Here is a 16,612-nt window from a genome sequence, read left to right as displayed (position 1 = left end):
TACCATTCATAAACCCCCTTGGCCTCACGGGATAGTAAAGTGTCAATCATATGTCTTAGTGGAAGTAATAAGCCATCTGTGTACTTTTTGCCAACTCTTTTATGAATTCAGTCAATTCAAACATACTCTTTTCACATTTATTTTGCCTTCTGTGTGATTTCACATGGGGGGAAGGGGGTTAAGTGGACTAAATTACTGGAGAAGTAAACAAAAAAGTAACATATGAACTGCGGATGAACTGTGGGCCACTTGCATAAACTTAGCCGCTATGTTAACTTAAGACTGTGTCCAAAAGGGACAGTTCCCCCAAAAATGAAAATAGTAATCACTCACACTTTTAAGTTGTTGAAAACATGTATGAATTTCTTTACTTCTGTTGAAAACAAAAGAAGATTATGTAATAAAACAGTTGCTGACAGTAGCCAATGACCGCAGAATGGTATTTGTTTCCTACTATGGAAGTCAATAGGCTGTCAACTGTCCGATTACCAACAATCTTCAGAAGAAACTCATATAGGTTTGGAACAACATGAGGGTGAGTAAATGATAACAGAATTTTCATTTTTGGGTGAACCATGAGTAATCATTTCTAATTCCAATTAGACCAATCTAGATATGTTAAAAGTTAGGAACAGTATTGATGAAAAAATGTAGATGACTAACTTTTAAAACTAGTCTAAGCAGTTTATGCAACCGCCACTGTTAAACGGGCCACATTAATATCATTAATATTTGTCAATTGAAGGTGACTAAGCTGACATGGGAAACTTATCCATGTTTTTTTGCTTGTCCAAGATGGTCTACCACCTTGGACCAGTTTATTTTTTAACCCCTGGTTTTACAGACAAATCTTAAGGCTAGTCCCAGACTAAAATGCATGTTTGAGCTGTTTTAACTGAAAGCAACTTGCACAAACATATTTCAAAATATGTCTGTGCCATTGTTTTGCCTCAAGATGAACATCAGTAAAGTTTTATCTAAGGCACGTTTATAAAAGCTACTTAAATGACCTAATTGAACTAAGGCTTAATCCTGGCTTAAACCCTTTCTGTGAAATCTAAAGCTGTCAAATAAATGCTTATTTACAGTAGACCAGCAGGGGCCGGTTGCATTCACATAGCCATAATGTTAAGACTGTGTCTTAAAGTACTAAAATCAAATGAGCAACTAACAGTAGTCAAGTGGAGACAGTCTTTTAGTATCAAATCAGACCAAACTACGTCTCTATAGGCATCTTTACACAGGCGACTTAGCGGCTCTGTCTCCTCAGAATTTTGTGATTTTATGTGTTTTAATTTTGTTTCTGTGCTGTGCCGCTTTTTCTGTGAAAAGATGCATGTCACCGACCTAAAACAGTTATGAACAGTTTAAAGAAAAAAGTGATGTCTAACTAACTACCCGGTTACTGCTGAAGCCCGGAGCTCGGATCTCCGTTACCGGCGGGTTGCGTCATGTTGCGCCGGAGAGGTGATGCAAGAGTCCGGCGCTGTGTGTTCACGTACGCCACGCCTCCACCCGGTGCTGTTTCCTGCTTTCCACAACAGACATAATGAAGTCATAGAGCATAAACCCTGCGAGACTCTTCTTCAACAATATTCTGAACAACCTGTGACTTATGAACACCTATCGTCCGATGAAGGTGAGCTGATTAAGCCGCCGGTCTGACCGAGTCACTCTTCTTTAATGTCTTTGTCGGCGTCTAGTGTCTGCATTATAAGTGTCGTGTCGGTCGGCACACTTATAAAGTATATAGTCGATGCTCTGACTAAAAAGTCAAATTGAAACAACGATATCAATTTAGTTAAACAATTGTTCGTTTGAGTGAAACTGTTAAACCGGTCGAATTATTTATGTGCCGGGCTGAATGGGTTTCGTGTCAACTACTCACTGAACCCAGAACCGTTTCCTTTGGACATGACAATTTGGGGGTGTGTACCGTTTGACTGTTGAGGCGAAAAGAAAGCTTAATATAAAACAATGTTTGATAAAACTTATGTGAAATATGTTTAAGACTTGATTGGATGACAGTTTAGTCAATAAGGAACCAAGTCGATTTTAATAAACCGCAGGATGACGCAAAGAACCACTGAGTCGTTCTTTGAAATGAATAGTTTGAATGAACCGATTTTTGCAAATGACTCGCACACATTTAGTCGCTAGTAAGCTTTTTTTTATCACACTGGGCTGCGTTTCCCAAAAGCAACGTAAGCCTAATTTTTTTTATGATTAACTTAAGTTTACGATGCTTTTGGAAAATGCAGTCAAGGAATAATAGCTTGGTGCCAGTTGTATGATAATGCACAAATATCTCTCTGATAAAAGGCTTAAATATTTTCCCAAAACGTTTTAAATGGACAACAGAGAGCCTTATATTTATTACACCTCTATTGTCTCTTTCTTTTTCTCAGGAGGAATCAGACGTACCCCAGGCGTTGCCCTTGGGGCCCAGTGCCTTTATCCCAATTGAAGAGGTGCATGTTGTTGTTGTTGTTGTTGTTTTAACGTTCTTGTTTTTGAGTTTATGCTATTTGTCTTTACCTCCAACAAATTCTGATCTCTGATCGGTTTCCCAAACTGGGGTTTGTGAGGGAATTGCAGGGATTTATTGGGTTTATGAAAAGCCAATAATCAATTTAATCATTAATTAGAACCAAAATAATATTCAAACATATATATTTTATTTGCTTTCCTGCATGCATGACATGACATGAGAGAACCGTGAACATGCACATTAATAAACTTCAATAAAATGTAGTTTTGACCTAAAGTATTTGTCAAAAGTGTAGCGATTTACGAAACACTGCTCACACCGAAGTCACTTTCAAACCAAGCAGCTTTATCTATTGGTCTGGGTGGCAAATTCGAATGACCAACTTGAACATGAGCAAAATCTATTTTGCCCTCAGGCGAAACTCCCCATTGCACAGATTCATTTTGAAATGCCTGTATTTTGCACGTGAAATTTCTCTGAGCAACAGTACATGTGACCGCCCCTTTAGAGGATAGATACAGTATTGTTGTCAGTGTTTAGGGATCACTGAATATCTGTATGTGACAGATTCTGGAGGAAGGGGGCGCACAGGAAGTGATGTCAGAGGCTCCGTTGTCAGAGGGACGTGCCGATCATATCATCATGGCGATGGGACTACATCCCACCTACCTGACCTGTTTCCTGCGCACCCAGCATGCTTTGCTCCAGCTGGATGGTCCACTGCCTTTGTCATGGAGACATTTTATAATCATCTTGGTGAGGAAGGAGGTTTATATTTTTGTGTGATGCCTTTTTAAAAGTTAGATTGCAAGTTTTAAATAGGGATGCGCAATATATAGGCCACCATATAGGTATCGGGCGATATATGTTAATTTTAATAAAATTATATAATAATAAAATTTGGCCGATATATATCAAAGCCGATAAATAAAGGATTAGCTGAGTCACTTCAGATGTGCACTGTTCTCCATGATGGTTTTGAACTGCTTGAAATATGATTGGAATCACTTAAAAATAAAGGAAAATTACAGCTATGTGCTATCATATAGGCTACATATATGATTATAATCAGATCATAATAATTATTTGCTTGGAACATGGCTTTTAATGGTAAAACTTTCGTTTTTGTAATCAGGCTCTTAAAAATTATATGAAAATTTGGATTTAGAATTATCAGGCAATATATCGGTTATTGGCTTTTCAAAGAATTGTTGATTATCAGTATCGGACACAATTTCTATCGGTGCATCCCTACTTTTAAATGAGTATGAGTATGTAAGGAATGAGTATGTAAGGAATGAGTATGTAAGGAATAACTGACGACGAGACGTTGAATTATTAGAAAAATAATGCACACCCAAGGCGGTAATGCATGGAGTGGGTGTTACAATTTGAGTATGCATTATTTTTCAATAATTCAACGGCCTGGATTCATTTATTCCGGTTACCACACCTCAAAATATTGAGAGGATGTGTTTCAAGACATTTGTCAGGTTTTTATCCTTAAACACTGTGTGTAGGACTGATTTGTTACGCATCTTATCCCAAACCTCTGTTGCTAATTTTAAAATGTAATTTTAGAGCTAATAACATAGGCTTAAGCCATTGATAGCATTGATTAATGCAGTTATTAGAGAGAGAGAGAGAGAGAGAAAGAGATTAAGTGTGTGTGAATTACCTGAGTCTGTGTGCCTCTCATCATTGTTCGGCAGCAGCGTCTCTACTAATAGCAAACTAAGTTTATCTGCTCCAAGAGCAGTGCTGTTATTACATCGCCAGTGAGAAATGTCTTATAGCTTATAAGTTGATTTAGTGCTAAAATCGTAAGAGCAGCGCTTTTAACACATTTCTGTGCGAGTGTGTGTCCCTACTGTGTGTGTGTGCGTTTGAGCTGGAGAGAGTGCTTTCCGTACTTAATAAAATGCAGTTTTGTCGCAAAAAAACATGGAAATAATTTGCTGTTTTATCCTAGTGTTTACTATATTTATTAGCTTGTTGTAGGCTGTAAGGACTTTGAAATCATTTGGCAAAGTGATATGAAAATGTAATGCGGTCAAGACCTGCCTGGAACTACTTTAGCTGTGCGTTTCCCTGAAAATAATTGCACACCGTAGAACATTCGTCAACCAATCAGATTCAAGCATTCAACAGCCCCGTAGTATAAGTGTTTATAATATACTCAACAGTAATTGTCTTTGCAGGCGTCTGCACGTCACCAGTGCTCGTATTTGGTTCAGCACCACAGCTCTGCTTTTCTGCTGGCTGGTGGAGATGAGTCCTGGCTTAGAGGACTTGACTGTGCGCCACCGAAAATACAGCACCTGCAGACTCTCAACAAACTGCTGGCACACAGACCCTGGATCATCACGCAGGAACACATACAGGTGAATCATCAGGGTTGGGGAATCGTATTTGAGGAGGAAACTGGGAGAAGAACCATTTCATGTTAAAGTTCTGTTATGAAACTCCAGATGGCAGAGGCTAATATGTCCTTAAAGGGATAGTTCACCCAAAAAGGAAAATTCTGTCATTAATTACTCACTCTCATGTCGTTCCAAACCTGTAAGACTTTCGTTCATCTTCAGAATACAAATAAATATATTTTTAATGAAATCTGAGAGATTTCAACTACCACTTTGACGCTTCAAAATGTTCACGAGGAGATCGTAAAACTAATATATATGAATTGTACGGTTTAGTACAACTTTTCTGAAGACACTTGATCGCTTTATATGATAAACAGATTTAATTTAACTCATTATGGTAGAAAGTGAGTAAAAGTAGTGATGCTACTAATAACTACATTTTAGCAGCACAGCTATAGTCACAGCTAGGGATGGGCAACGATTAATCGCGATTAATCGCATCCATAATAAATGTTTGTGTTTACATAATATATGTTTGTGTAGTGTGTATAATTAATTTGTATATATAAATACCCACACATGCATGTATGTATATATTTAAGAAATATGTGCATGTATATATTTGATATAAATTTATTCACAATTAATATTATATATAAATATAAATATTTGATATATTAATAACACATTTTTCTTAAATATACTATATACATGCATGTGTGGGTATTTATATATACAAATTAATTATACACACTACACACAAATATATTATGTAAACACAAACTTTTATTTTGGATGCGATTAATCGCAATTAATCGTTGCCCATCCCTAGTCACAGCATTTACAATAACGATAATTTAATTTGTGGGAAAATGTTAATTTTTTTATTTTTCCTCAAATATCACAAATATTTTAAATCACAGATTTCTTGCCAAATAATTTTCTCAGATACACACCATAACCAAGTTGAGTCTTTTGTTCTTCCCTCATATTTAAAATACTTAAAACATATAAAATATTATCCCCATATTTTGATGGTTTCATCGAACTTGTAGGGTCATTAAAAACAAACATGCCCTCTGGACGTCACGTTTGGCCACTGTTGTCGTCATTGTTTTTAAATAACCTATTGTATATTGACAGGAGTTGGTTTGTCCCGGTGCAGAGGCTCGATGGTCTCTGGCAGAACTGATTCAGGCGGTTGTTCTGATGAGCCATGCCCACTCTCTGGCCTCGTTTGTGTGGGGTTGTGGGATTCTCCCCGAGCCTGAGCCGTCAGGAGATCCATCGCTCCAGACGTGTTCGCCCACAGAGTCCTGTTGTGCTGCCCGAGACAAGGCCAGGAACCAGCAAGAGGTAATGTAATCATGACTGCTGCTGTATCAAGTTAAATATTTAGTTAGTTTTTTTCAGGTAAATCTTTCATGTGTGTGTGTGTTTGTGTCTTTGCGCAGTGGTCTGAGGCTGTGAACGAGGTTAAGCTTTTGATGGAGAAGATGATGAAGGTTCGGCAGCAAGGTGAAGAGTTTACTCCGGAGGAGATGGTTACTCGCTTTGAAAGAGAGAGGACAGAGAGTTTGCTGGAACCTGCTGATGGTATGAACACACACATATGAACTCAATACACTTCTGCTGGGTTAAAATAGTCTTCTGTTGTACCTTATGCACATGATAATTCACATGGGAAGTTGAATAATTACAGTACTTCCCATAAATATAACCGACACCAAGTGAAATTTTGAGCTTTCTCAAGCAATTTTATAACATTCAAATCGATGCTTTTTCCCTCCTAGATGAACTTTAATGCTTTATTATGGATGTGACACACAGAAGCACAAGTTCGCAGCATGTTTCCCCAACATCTTCATTATTTTGTGCTTCATTCATCTTCACTCTCTGATCTGTGTTTTACAGTTCAGCGCTCCGTTCTTCCTGATTGTGTCTCGCAGTTTGTTGTGGATGCAGATTTTACTTACCAGGATTTTAGTCCTAGAGGAGTGCAGGCCCCTCCAACCATGAGAGCTCAGGTTCAGTACTATATATGTATATTTCTCACACACAGTTTCAAAGATTTGCTTTTTTGCTGAAATGTATCATGTGAATTATAACTAGTATTCTTTTTTATAATATTATAGTATACATTTTTTTTAATTAGCTCTTATTTTTATGCTATCTTTGGTTAAAATTTTGTTGTTTTGTTATATGATTTTTCCTTTTTATTAGTCTTTGTTTGTTTTAAAATATTTCTATTTAGCTTTAATTTATTTCTTTTTCAGTTTATATTTCCAGTTTCATTTTAGTTTAGGTTTTAGTAATTTTAAGTGGTTTTGTTTTGCTTTGATTTATTTTTGTTTTAGTTTAGATTTTTATAATATTATAGTATTTTTTTTTTAATTAGCTCTTATTTTTATGCTATCTTTGGTTAAAATGTTGTTGTTTTGTGTATGCTTTTTCCTTTTTATTAGTCTTTTTTTGTTTTAAAATATTTCTATTTAGCTTTAATTTATTTCTTTTTCAGTTTATATTTCCAGTTTAATTTTAGTTCAAGTTTTAGTAATTTTATGTGGTTTTCCTTTATTATTCTGTTTGTTTAAACAAAAATTCTGGTTTAAATTTTGTATTTTTAACAAAAAACAAAATTTTGTTTAAATGTTGTAGTTTTATTATGTGCTTTTTCTTTTTATTAGTCTTTGTTTTTAAAAAAAATTCTATTTAGCTTTAATTTATTTCTGTTTCAGTTTAAGGTTTATATTTTCAGTTTAATTTTAATTTAACTTTTAGTCATTTTATGTGGTTTTGTTTTGCTTTTAATTTATTTTTGTTTCAGTTTTAATTTTCAGTTTCATTTTAGTTTAAGTTTTAGTAATTTTATTTGGTTTTGCCTTTATTGTTCTGTTGTTGTAATAATTTCTGGTTGAAATATGTAGTTTTATTATGTGCTTTTTTCCTTTTAATAGTCTTTGGTTGTTTTAAAGGTGCCCTTTTCACAAGGAAAGGTTGATGTCCCCCAGAGTGTGTATGTGAAGTTTTAGCTCAAAGTAACCCACAGATTTTTTTTATATAGCATGTTAAAATTGTCACTTTTTGAGTGTGAGCCATAACGCACAGTTTTGTTGACTGTCCCTTTAAATGTAAATGAGCAGCTGCACCCGGCACAGGGGGCGGAGCTTCAGCAGCTTGTGTCCTGAACTTTTCAAAAACTTTTAGCCTTTTTTTGTTTAACCTGGAGTCAGAGAAAGATGGAGAGACTCAAGAAGTGACAACACATAGACAACATTTCTGAACGGTTAGATTAATTTATGTAGCTGATGTGGAATTATATCTTCTAGTCATTGATTAGCATATTCTGTAATTATAATCTATAAATTATGTCAATTTTAGAGTTTGTGATGTCACTAACCCAGGAGGAAGCTCGTGTAGTCCCTACCAACCGTTTGTTGTAGTTCTTAAAAAGCAATTTCTTGAAATGAAAATATCTCCTTTTGTTTTGAACTTTGAGCATTGCAACTTTACAGATGTTGTTTATACTCAAACAGCAACATTACACACTAACTAAAGTAAAAAAAAGTGAAATCATTATCAACCACCCCATTAAAATATTTCTATTAAGCTTTACTTTATTTTGGTTTCAGTTTTAGTTTATATTTTCAGTTTCATTTTAGTAATTTTATGTGGTTTTGTTTTGCTTTTAATTTATTTTGGTTTCAGTTTTAGTTTATATTTTCAGTTTCATTTTAATAATTTTATGTCGTTTTGCCTTTTTTTATGCCTTTATTATTTTATGCCTTTATTATTCTGTTTGTTTAAAAACAAATCTATTTAGCTTTAAATTATTTTTATTTCAGTTTTAGTTTTATGTTTTCAGTTTCATTTTAGTTCATTTTGAATGTGCTTTTGCCCTTTTGTTACTTTTTGATTGTTTTTAGAATGGGTTAGGATTAGTTTGAGTCATTTTGGTACTTCAGCTTAAACTTGTTTATTTCAATAACTGGTTTAAAATTGAATTTCTCAATTGAATAGTTTTTGATTTAGTTAGCAATAACAACACTGGTTGCATGATGTTGATCTTTGTGCCTGCAGGACTATTCGTGGGAAGATCACGGCTTCTCTCTTATGAACCGGCTGTATGGGGAGATGGCACAGCTTCTGGATGAGAAGTTTCAGGTGGTGTGCGCGCTCACGTATCACACCATGGCCATGCACTCGCACGTGGACACTTCTACGCTGCGGAAAGCGATATGGAACTATATACAGTGCATTTATGGAATCAGGTCAGTCATACACGCATCATAGCCATGAATCGACCTTATAACATTCAGGACAAAAGTGAGTCAGGGTTACGTTTATATAAGAAGAAAAAATAGTCCCTGTCATAAGGACTGCTCATTATCAGAGAAAAGGTAGCCATAAAATGCAATAATTTTGGTTGTTAAAATTGTTCTAATCTTTGCATACACAGGTATGATGACTACAATTATGGGGAGGTCAACCAGCTGTTGGAACGCAGTTTAAAAGTGTATGTGAAGACAGTGGCTTGTCACCCGGAGAAAACCACACCAAGAATGTACTTCTCCTTCTGGAGGCAGTTCCGGCACTCAGAAAAGGTACAAGATGTGTGAGACTTCTTATTGATGTGTGTTCATAAAGTTTCATTTCAACTGAAATCTGTGTGCTTTGTTGTTTTCTGAATAGTTAGCATTTTGGTGTGATGTGTTAGTGTCCTCTAGTGGTTCTGTTCAGGATTAAACTTTTTTTCTGAAAGTTGTGTCAGACTGAAAGTCCATAAAATGTCTATTAGTTCAGCTTAGCTAATCTTGTTACGGTACAATTAGTTTCAGGATGAGTTTCAGAACAGCAATAGTCTCTTTTTTTCCCCCTGGACTTCACAATTCATCAGTTGAGGGTAGTACGAATGCATTTATGTTACCTGTTATGTGTAATGTGTGTTGATCTCTTTATGCAGGTCCATGTGAACCTGTTACTGATGGAGGCACGACTGCAGGCAGCGTTACTCTATGCTCTCAGGGCAATTACACGCTACATGACCTAATGCTTTTCCAAAGAGTATTAAAACAAGTGATGCCCTGCATACTCGCGATTATGCTCTGATTATAGCATGTGTTGACAACACAAATTGCACACAAACACACTTTAAAGCACAAAGGCTCAAGAGCTATTTTGTTTCATTTTCTCTTGTCTTATTTCTGGCTTCTATGGGCTGGTTGATCATCTGCTACTAGTTCATGATTGAATTTAGGAGGTAGAGAATTTTGCACACGTCCTATAATGAGCAAATTGCCTCATTGTGGTCTTTTTCTTATACTGTGAATGTGTCTTTGCCCTGCTGCAGTATTCTCTCCATTGTGTTGTGTGTGTTTTGATGAATGTTTATGTAAAAGTTTGACACTAAGAATGGCCTGTTTCTCTCTCAGATTGAGAGCTGATTTATAGTGGACGAAAACTAGATGAAAAAAAAAAGCTTTGTTGTTGGGTGTTATTTGTGCATTTTTATGTATAATAAAATATTTTACTATGACATTCCTGTTTTAGTTCATGTAATTGTATATGATGTGCATAAAGCAAATTGCTCACACATTCTTTTGAGTTTTTAGATGCATGATAAACGAAGAGCCTATAAATATGCTTGATAAACTGTGATCTAACACAAAAACAACATCAAAAATAGTTTATTGGGTATTTTAATTGTATACATTGTTGTTGTTGTTGTTTTATTCAACCCTGGTTTCACCAACAAGTCCCAGCCAAAAATGCATGTTTGAGCTGTTTTAACTGAAAGCATATCTTAAAACATGTCAGTGCCATTGTTTTGTCTAAAAATTCTTTCATTTACACACCCTCAACTTGTTCCAAACCTGTGTGAATTTCTTTCTTCTGCTGAACACAAAAGAAGATATTTTGAATTGTTTCTTTTGTGTTCAGCAGAAGAAAGAAATTCATATTTTTGAGTAAGTATGATGACAGCGTTTTAATTTTTGGGTTAAACTATCCATTGAACACCTTTTGTCATTTGCTAAAGCCACGAGCCATAACACAAGTAGCCTACATAACTACGATGTCTGAATATTTTATCGGATATATTTTAATATGTCTACTGCAGTCAATTACCAACGACCTTTTCTCTCTCAGAACATGACAACTAAAACTAGTAGATCCACATATCACACTAAATGTCACCGGCGGCTGTTGATGCGAGACTCTGATACTTTACTGGTGTTGAAGCCTCAGCACTGTGAGAAGCATTATTTAGCAAACAAATACATTTTCATCACAACTTTGAAAAAGATTTAAAGACCAACATTTTTTGATGAACTATTTATTCTTCCAGCGACATTTTTCGTAAATTCCAGGTTGCTAGGCTATTTTTTCATAGTTTGTAAGAGAAACTTTATTCGACACTCTTCTAACACATCCAGCAACTCTAAAATACCTTAAAACTGTCTCACAACTGTGTCATTTGAATATTTTCCTGATTTTGTAACCTCTAAATAATAAAATAATAATAAAATTCTTTAATTTCTTGGAAATAATTTGAATATGTAAAGTGATAAAAGAGTAGGAGGAGTCGGCGCGCGCTTGGCCTCGCGCACAGCGGCGCTTCCGGGCATCGCGAGACTCGAGCATCCGCGGCTCAACGCCGCACGGACTCAGTTCACGTGAATTCTCACTGGTCACTGTCTGTCAGTGTGTTAGGGATTCATAAAGGTAGGAATCAAGTACTTTTCCTAACGAATTTCTACTTAATAACTAACTTTTGTTAATAAGAAGAGATTTGAAATCAAGTATTTTTTTTAACTATTTAAAGTGCCAGTGGCAGGTTCACAGAATATGGTGTATGGTGACAATTTGAAGGTGTTAACGGGAATAATATGTCTTGTTTAGTGAAGCATTTACGTTTTGGTTTTCGCATGTGTGTGTGGGTGTGTGTAACATGACATGTTTTTCTATCCCGGGGACTTTAACCTGCATGCACACACACTCATAATGACTCGTGTCACTGTGGGGAGTCTGAGGACATAAACGACGTACATAAACGTTTAATAAATCATACAGAATGAGTTTTTTTGAAAATGTAAAAATGCAGAAAGTTGTGTGAAAAGTAGGGTTAGGGGTCGGGTTAGTGTAAGGGAATATAATATACAGTTTGGACAGTTTAAAAACCATTATGTCTATGGAGAGTTCTCACAAAGATTGTGTGTGTGTTTGTGTTAACATTGCGAAATTGACGTGTAAATGAAGTTCAAGAGATGGTGGAAGCGATTAGTTCCCGTATGGGAGTCTGCTGACTGCTCTGTCTATACAAAGGGAAAAGCAAAGAAGACACTTCATGATGGTTGAAACTGCGAGCTGAGATGATCTGAAACCTTTGATGAGCAAAGGATGATTCGGCAGCAGGTGCACTAAAGTTTCTGTACGCAATTGCATTGCATTCTTTATTCAACTTTGACTGTTTGCATGAAGCAAACTGTTATTTTATCTGCTATAGCTGTGTGAATGAACTAAATAAGATGGAGCGATATAGTGAGAGCAGAAGTAATGCGGTAATGAGAGCATGAAGATAAGAAGGTTTCTGCGATGTTGGTTTTTAGAGCTTCTGTCACTGTATAGTTACATCTAGACCAATATGCTGTTCATCTACAGTAGTCGTCAACATTTGAAGTGAATCAAAAAAGTTAATCAAGATTGTGCTAAGACAAGAACGGGTATTGTTCAAAATTCTTGTGTAACTTGTCTTTGATAAAAGGTTTTGATCATCTTCAAATGTTGACTATTGTATATGCTATTATTGTATAATAGCATATACAATGATTAACGGTTTCAACAGTGTGAAACCGTTCCCGTCGTTTTGATTCATTGGTACATTTGTTGATTTTGGTGTATGCCAAGGAATATATCGAGAGTCTGAAGAGAAATGGAAAGACTGGCCTGAAGATGCGCAGCTCTTGCTGTTGAACTCTTTTCATACCTACTGAAACTGTTTTTTAAAAGCGTCATGTGGTTTGATTAATTTAATCAAATAGAAGTGCGTGGAAAACAGAATGGAATGTCTCTAGGATTAGATTAGGCCATAGGTTTCATCACTTCCTGTTCTGTACAAGGTCACTTCCTGTCTGCTCTCCCCTGGAGCTACAGGAGGAAGAGGGTGCGGCTGTCCGGTGAAATTGTCCAAAATGCCTGACCAAGTCAAAGTCTCTGATATGTATTTCAGGGGTTTAGCGAATAGCTCAGTACTTACATGTCGTCTGTTGTTCTAGCGTAGGACGGTTAATAGAATGCGTTTGCTAATTGAGTTATATTATATACAAAGGTTTTTCTGTCTGTTAGTGTCTGTCTGACATTGATTTACTTGAAAGAAAATGGAAGACCATTGGGTTCATTCTTAAACTATAAAGTTTTCAGAGAAAATGTACGCGCATTTTGTTTTCCAAAGGCACCTGTACTGTTATCCTGTCTGTTCATGAAAGTGTGTGGAATCTCACTCTGGAGGAAATTGACATCATGTGGAAAAAGGAAGTGGCTGTGTTTGTGACACCTGACTTTCTGTTCCCAGGACATACTTTGCTATTGTCTTCTCTCTCTCTCTCTCTCTCTCTCTCTCTCTCTCTGGCCCTTTCTCTCTCTAGCCCTTTCTCTCTCTCTCTCGCCCTTTCTCTTTCGCTCTCGCTCTCATTTTTGTCTTATATGCGATTTTCTACTGTATAGGTTTGTCAATAGTGGCTCAAATTTGTCAACTTGCATGTGTTCTTTGGTTATTTGTTCAGTGAGCGAGTGTGTGTGTGTGTATGAGAGAGGATTGCAGTGTGACAACTTGTTTCCTGGTATCCTATCATTCCAGTTCCACTCACACAAGACTTCCTGTTGGAGGGGGAGGGAACATCCTGAGCCTGAGAGTTTGTGAAGGGGTGGATAAAGGAAAAGAATGAACTATAAGAAAAGAAAGAGGGTACAACTAAAGCTTTTGCAGGGTCAGCCTGCAGTGTTGTCATCATGTAATCTGGTTTAAAACATGCTTTTATGTGGGAGTTTAATAATGGCGCAAGTAAATTGACTAGCGCAAAGAAACCTTGGTAAATGACCTTGCATGATTTATTTAAAGCTACACTGTGTGATTTTTACCCCCATCTAGTGGTGAAAAGGTATATGACCATCCAGTGAATATCAGTTTCTGTTCCTCTCAATTCCGATTTCGTTTTAACTCCTACGGTGGCCAATGTAGTCCAAGATTAACATGGCTTCCAGTTCGACCTCGTCCATGAGTGTTAACTCAAACGTAAACGCGAAAGGCGAAGCTTGAATTAACGGGCATGCCCCTCTTTGGCTAATGTACTTTCAAGATGGAGGGGCAACATGGTGACCGACTTATGGTGAACCCGAACCGCTTACCTGTATGTATTTTCAATGGCATATTATTCACTCACGAGAATACTTTATTACTTGAACGAAGTAAATATACATTAATGAGCACATATTTTTGAAAGAACTAAGTGTTTTTAGCTAAGAATAAACTAAAAGAGCTACACAGTGTAGCTTTAAATGTGTGTGTGTATATATATATATATATATATATTACTCCTACAAATGCTTATGCAATAAGGTCAAGTGATATTTGTTTTTAATGACCCTACAAGTTTGATGAAACCATCCCAAAAATATATATTTTTTATGATTTCTATTTTCCTGGACCTCTTGGCCTCTACTTTATATGTGTGTTAAATGCATATATTTGCATATATCATTCACATGCATGATGCAACAAGTAGTCTTGAAGTGTATTAGTTTAGTAAGATTTCTTTCTTTAGAGGCAATACAGAGAGAAAGAGAAGAGACAGAATAGAGGAAACTGAGTCGAGTGAGGCGAAGTGTGAAAATAAACCCAATGCTGTTAAATTTGTTCCCTCACACATCGCATAGCGCATAGCAAAGCATGTAACAGAAAAGCACACATATATCAATGCTTTGAAATATTGTAAAAATACATTCAAAATAAAACACTAAAAACTAAACGTAAATTTAGGCGTCACATTGCATAGTATGAAAACGGATATTCATTTTGAAGTCTGGAAAAGTTTGCATTGAGCAGTGTTTAATTATTAGTGATTGTAATGATTAAATTTAAGGGTGTGTTTGATAGAAAAAGTTATCTAATGTAAAAAAAGAGGAAATAACCGTCTTCAGTTAAATATCTGATATCGACTGATATGAATAAATTAACTGATATGTTACTGATGAATTGTGCATCACTTTAGCCTTTTTGTTTTGTGTGTTTTTCGTTTTTTGATAATTTTTTCATCACAGTTATCGTATCCACTGAAAACTTCACAAGAACCGTGTTTGAGACAGACGTTTCTTCCAGTATGTTGCAAAGTGTCCGTGTGAACCGATGAATTTCATAATTTACAGTGAACTCCATCATTGCTAAACATCTTTGTCTGGGCACAATTTCTCACCATCATCCTTCCCATGCAGATAATAATCGTAGTAATCATTTGCACCAACTAGAAGCATTTCACCCCATCTACAAGCCCAAAGAAGTGCTGCAAAACTCATTTCACGACCTGAATACATGCTTGAAGGGCTGGTTTCAGTTTTGACTGGATTATGGTCTTTGTTCTGTTGGCAAACTAGGTGGTCTTCTGCATTTGCTGTTGGTAATGCCCTCAAACCCTCAAATGCAACTTCCTCTTATCGTCACAGCTGTGAATGCTACGGTTGCTGAGGACACATTTAGACACTTATTGAGTTGTCAATGTGCAGCCTTAGTGCTTTTACATTATTAACGTTTTCATAACCTTCCGAGTCTAAATGACTCTTATTGTTTGGTCAGTCATATGCATTTCATTGTGTAGTTATATCCTTTTTTCATACATTTATCGAAAATAATTATGATGATTGTAGGCTTTTGAGAGTTTTTCATTCGTTTTAAAAGCCCTCTTTTTCAACTGTAGCAAGGTTAACTTTCTGTGGCAGAACAAGACGTTGTCATTACATTTAGTTAGTTAACATGTGATTGGTGCTAATGCTCTTCTTTATGCATGTGAACGTGTCAAACCTCTTTTTGAAAAAAAGTGTGGTCTGTGTTTTCTGGTTTAGAATATATTTAAACACTGAAAGTAGACTCGCCTCTTCTCTTCTGTTAAATGTGGATCGGAGAGCAAGAGAAGTAAAAGAAGAGACATGTGGCTTCCTCTTTATTATCTCAACTGTTTCTCCTAAAAAGCACTGAGATCGAACAGAGAGCAAATTGAGACTTTTGCTGAAGTCTATTTATTCTCGAAATCGAATGCGTCTCTGCTAGAAGTTCTGAAGAGATCTTACGCGGGGTTTAGAAGATAGCAAAATCGACAATGAAGGCCTGTTTCACACTAGAACTTTCAGTACTGACCCGTGTCCGTTAAACTGCACAGTTCAGTTTAAGAAAGTTAAACATTTTAAAACGTTCCAAATTTGAAAAACATTCCAAATTTGAAAAACATTCTATTTTTAAAAAAACTTGCAAATTTGAAAAACATTCCAAATTTAAAAAACATTCAAAAAAAAAAAAAAAAACATTCCACTTTTGAAAACATTCCAAATTTGAAAACTTTCCAAACTTTAAAAACATTCCAAATTTGAAAAACATCCCAAATTTGGAAAAAATTAAATTTTTGAAAAACATTCCAAATTTGAAAACATTCAAAATGTAAAAAACATTCCAAATTTAAAAAAAAAAAACATTCCAAATTTGAAAACATCCCAA

General features: G+C 35.8%; 2 protein-coding genes across 10 annotated transcripts in view; both read left to right on the top strand.

Annotated features, from left to right (window-relative positions):
• Nucleotides 1-1,481: 1,481 nt before the first annotated feature.
• sesn2 (sestrin 2) lies at nt 1,482-10,393 on the top strand. Its single transcript, XM_039680870.2, has 10 exons — nt 1,482-1,639; nt 2,409-2,471; nt 3,059-3,247; nt 4,693-4,875; nt 6,001-6,213; nt 6,312-6,453; nt 6,772-6,884; nt 8,938-9,128; nt 9,317-9,461; nt 9,821-10,393. Exons 1-10 carry the CDS (start codon nt 1,616-1,618, stop codon nt 9,905-9,907), a joined length of 1,350 nt encoding a protein of 449 aa, XP_039536804.1. The 5' UTR covers nt 1,482-1,615; the 3' UTR covers nt 9,908-10,393.
• An 843-nt stretch (nt 10,394-11,236) lies between these two features.
• The window catches only part of yrk (Yes-related kinase), a 28,790-nt gene continuing 23,414 nt past the window's right edge, over nt 11,237-16,612 (top strand). For 4 of the 9 annotated variants that reach the window (XM_089123057.1, XM_039680539.2, XM_039680532.2 and 1 more), the window contains exon 1: nt 11,237-11,580. The gene's annotated coding sequence lies outside the window, so the exon portion shown is untranslated. Of the gene's footprint in view, nt 11,581-12,179; nt 12,287-16,612 lie in introns of those variants that run through there. The other 5 variants (XM_039680540.2, XM_039680533.2, XM_039680537.2 and 2 more) reach the window with 4 other exon arrangements.

Source organism: Pimephales promelas, chromosome 18 (assembly GCF_988280905.1).
Source record: "Pimephales promelas chromosome 18, fPimPro1.hap1.1, whole genome shotgun sequence".
NCBI lineage: Eukaryota > Metazoa > Chordata > Actinopteri > Cypriniformes > Leuciscidae > Pimephales > Pimephales promelas.
This window is presented reverse-complemented; position numbering and strand designations above follow the sequence as displayed.

Excerpts from the sequence above, each read along its gene's own strand:
- sesn2 (XM_039680870.2), top strand. The coding sequence starts at position 1,616 with ATGAACACCTATCGTCCGATGAAG. Across the intron at positions 1,640-2,408 it reads ACACCTATCGTCCGATGAAG|GAGGAATCAGACGTACCCCA; the intron begins GTGAGCTGATTA and ends TCTTTTTCTCAG. Across the intron at positions 3,248-4,692 it reads GACATTTTATAATCATCTTG|GCGTCTGCACGTCACCAGTG; the intron begins GTGAGGAAGGAG and ends TTGTCTTTGCAG.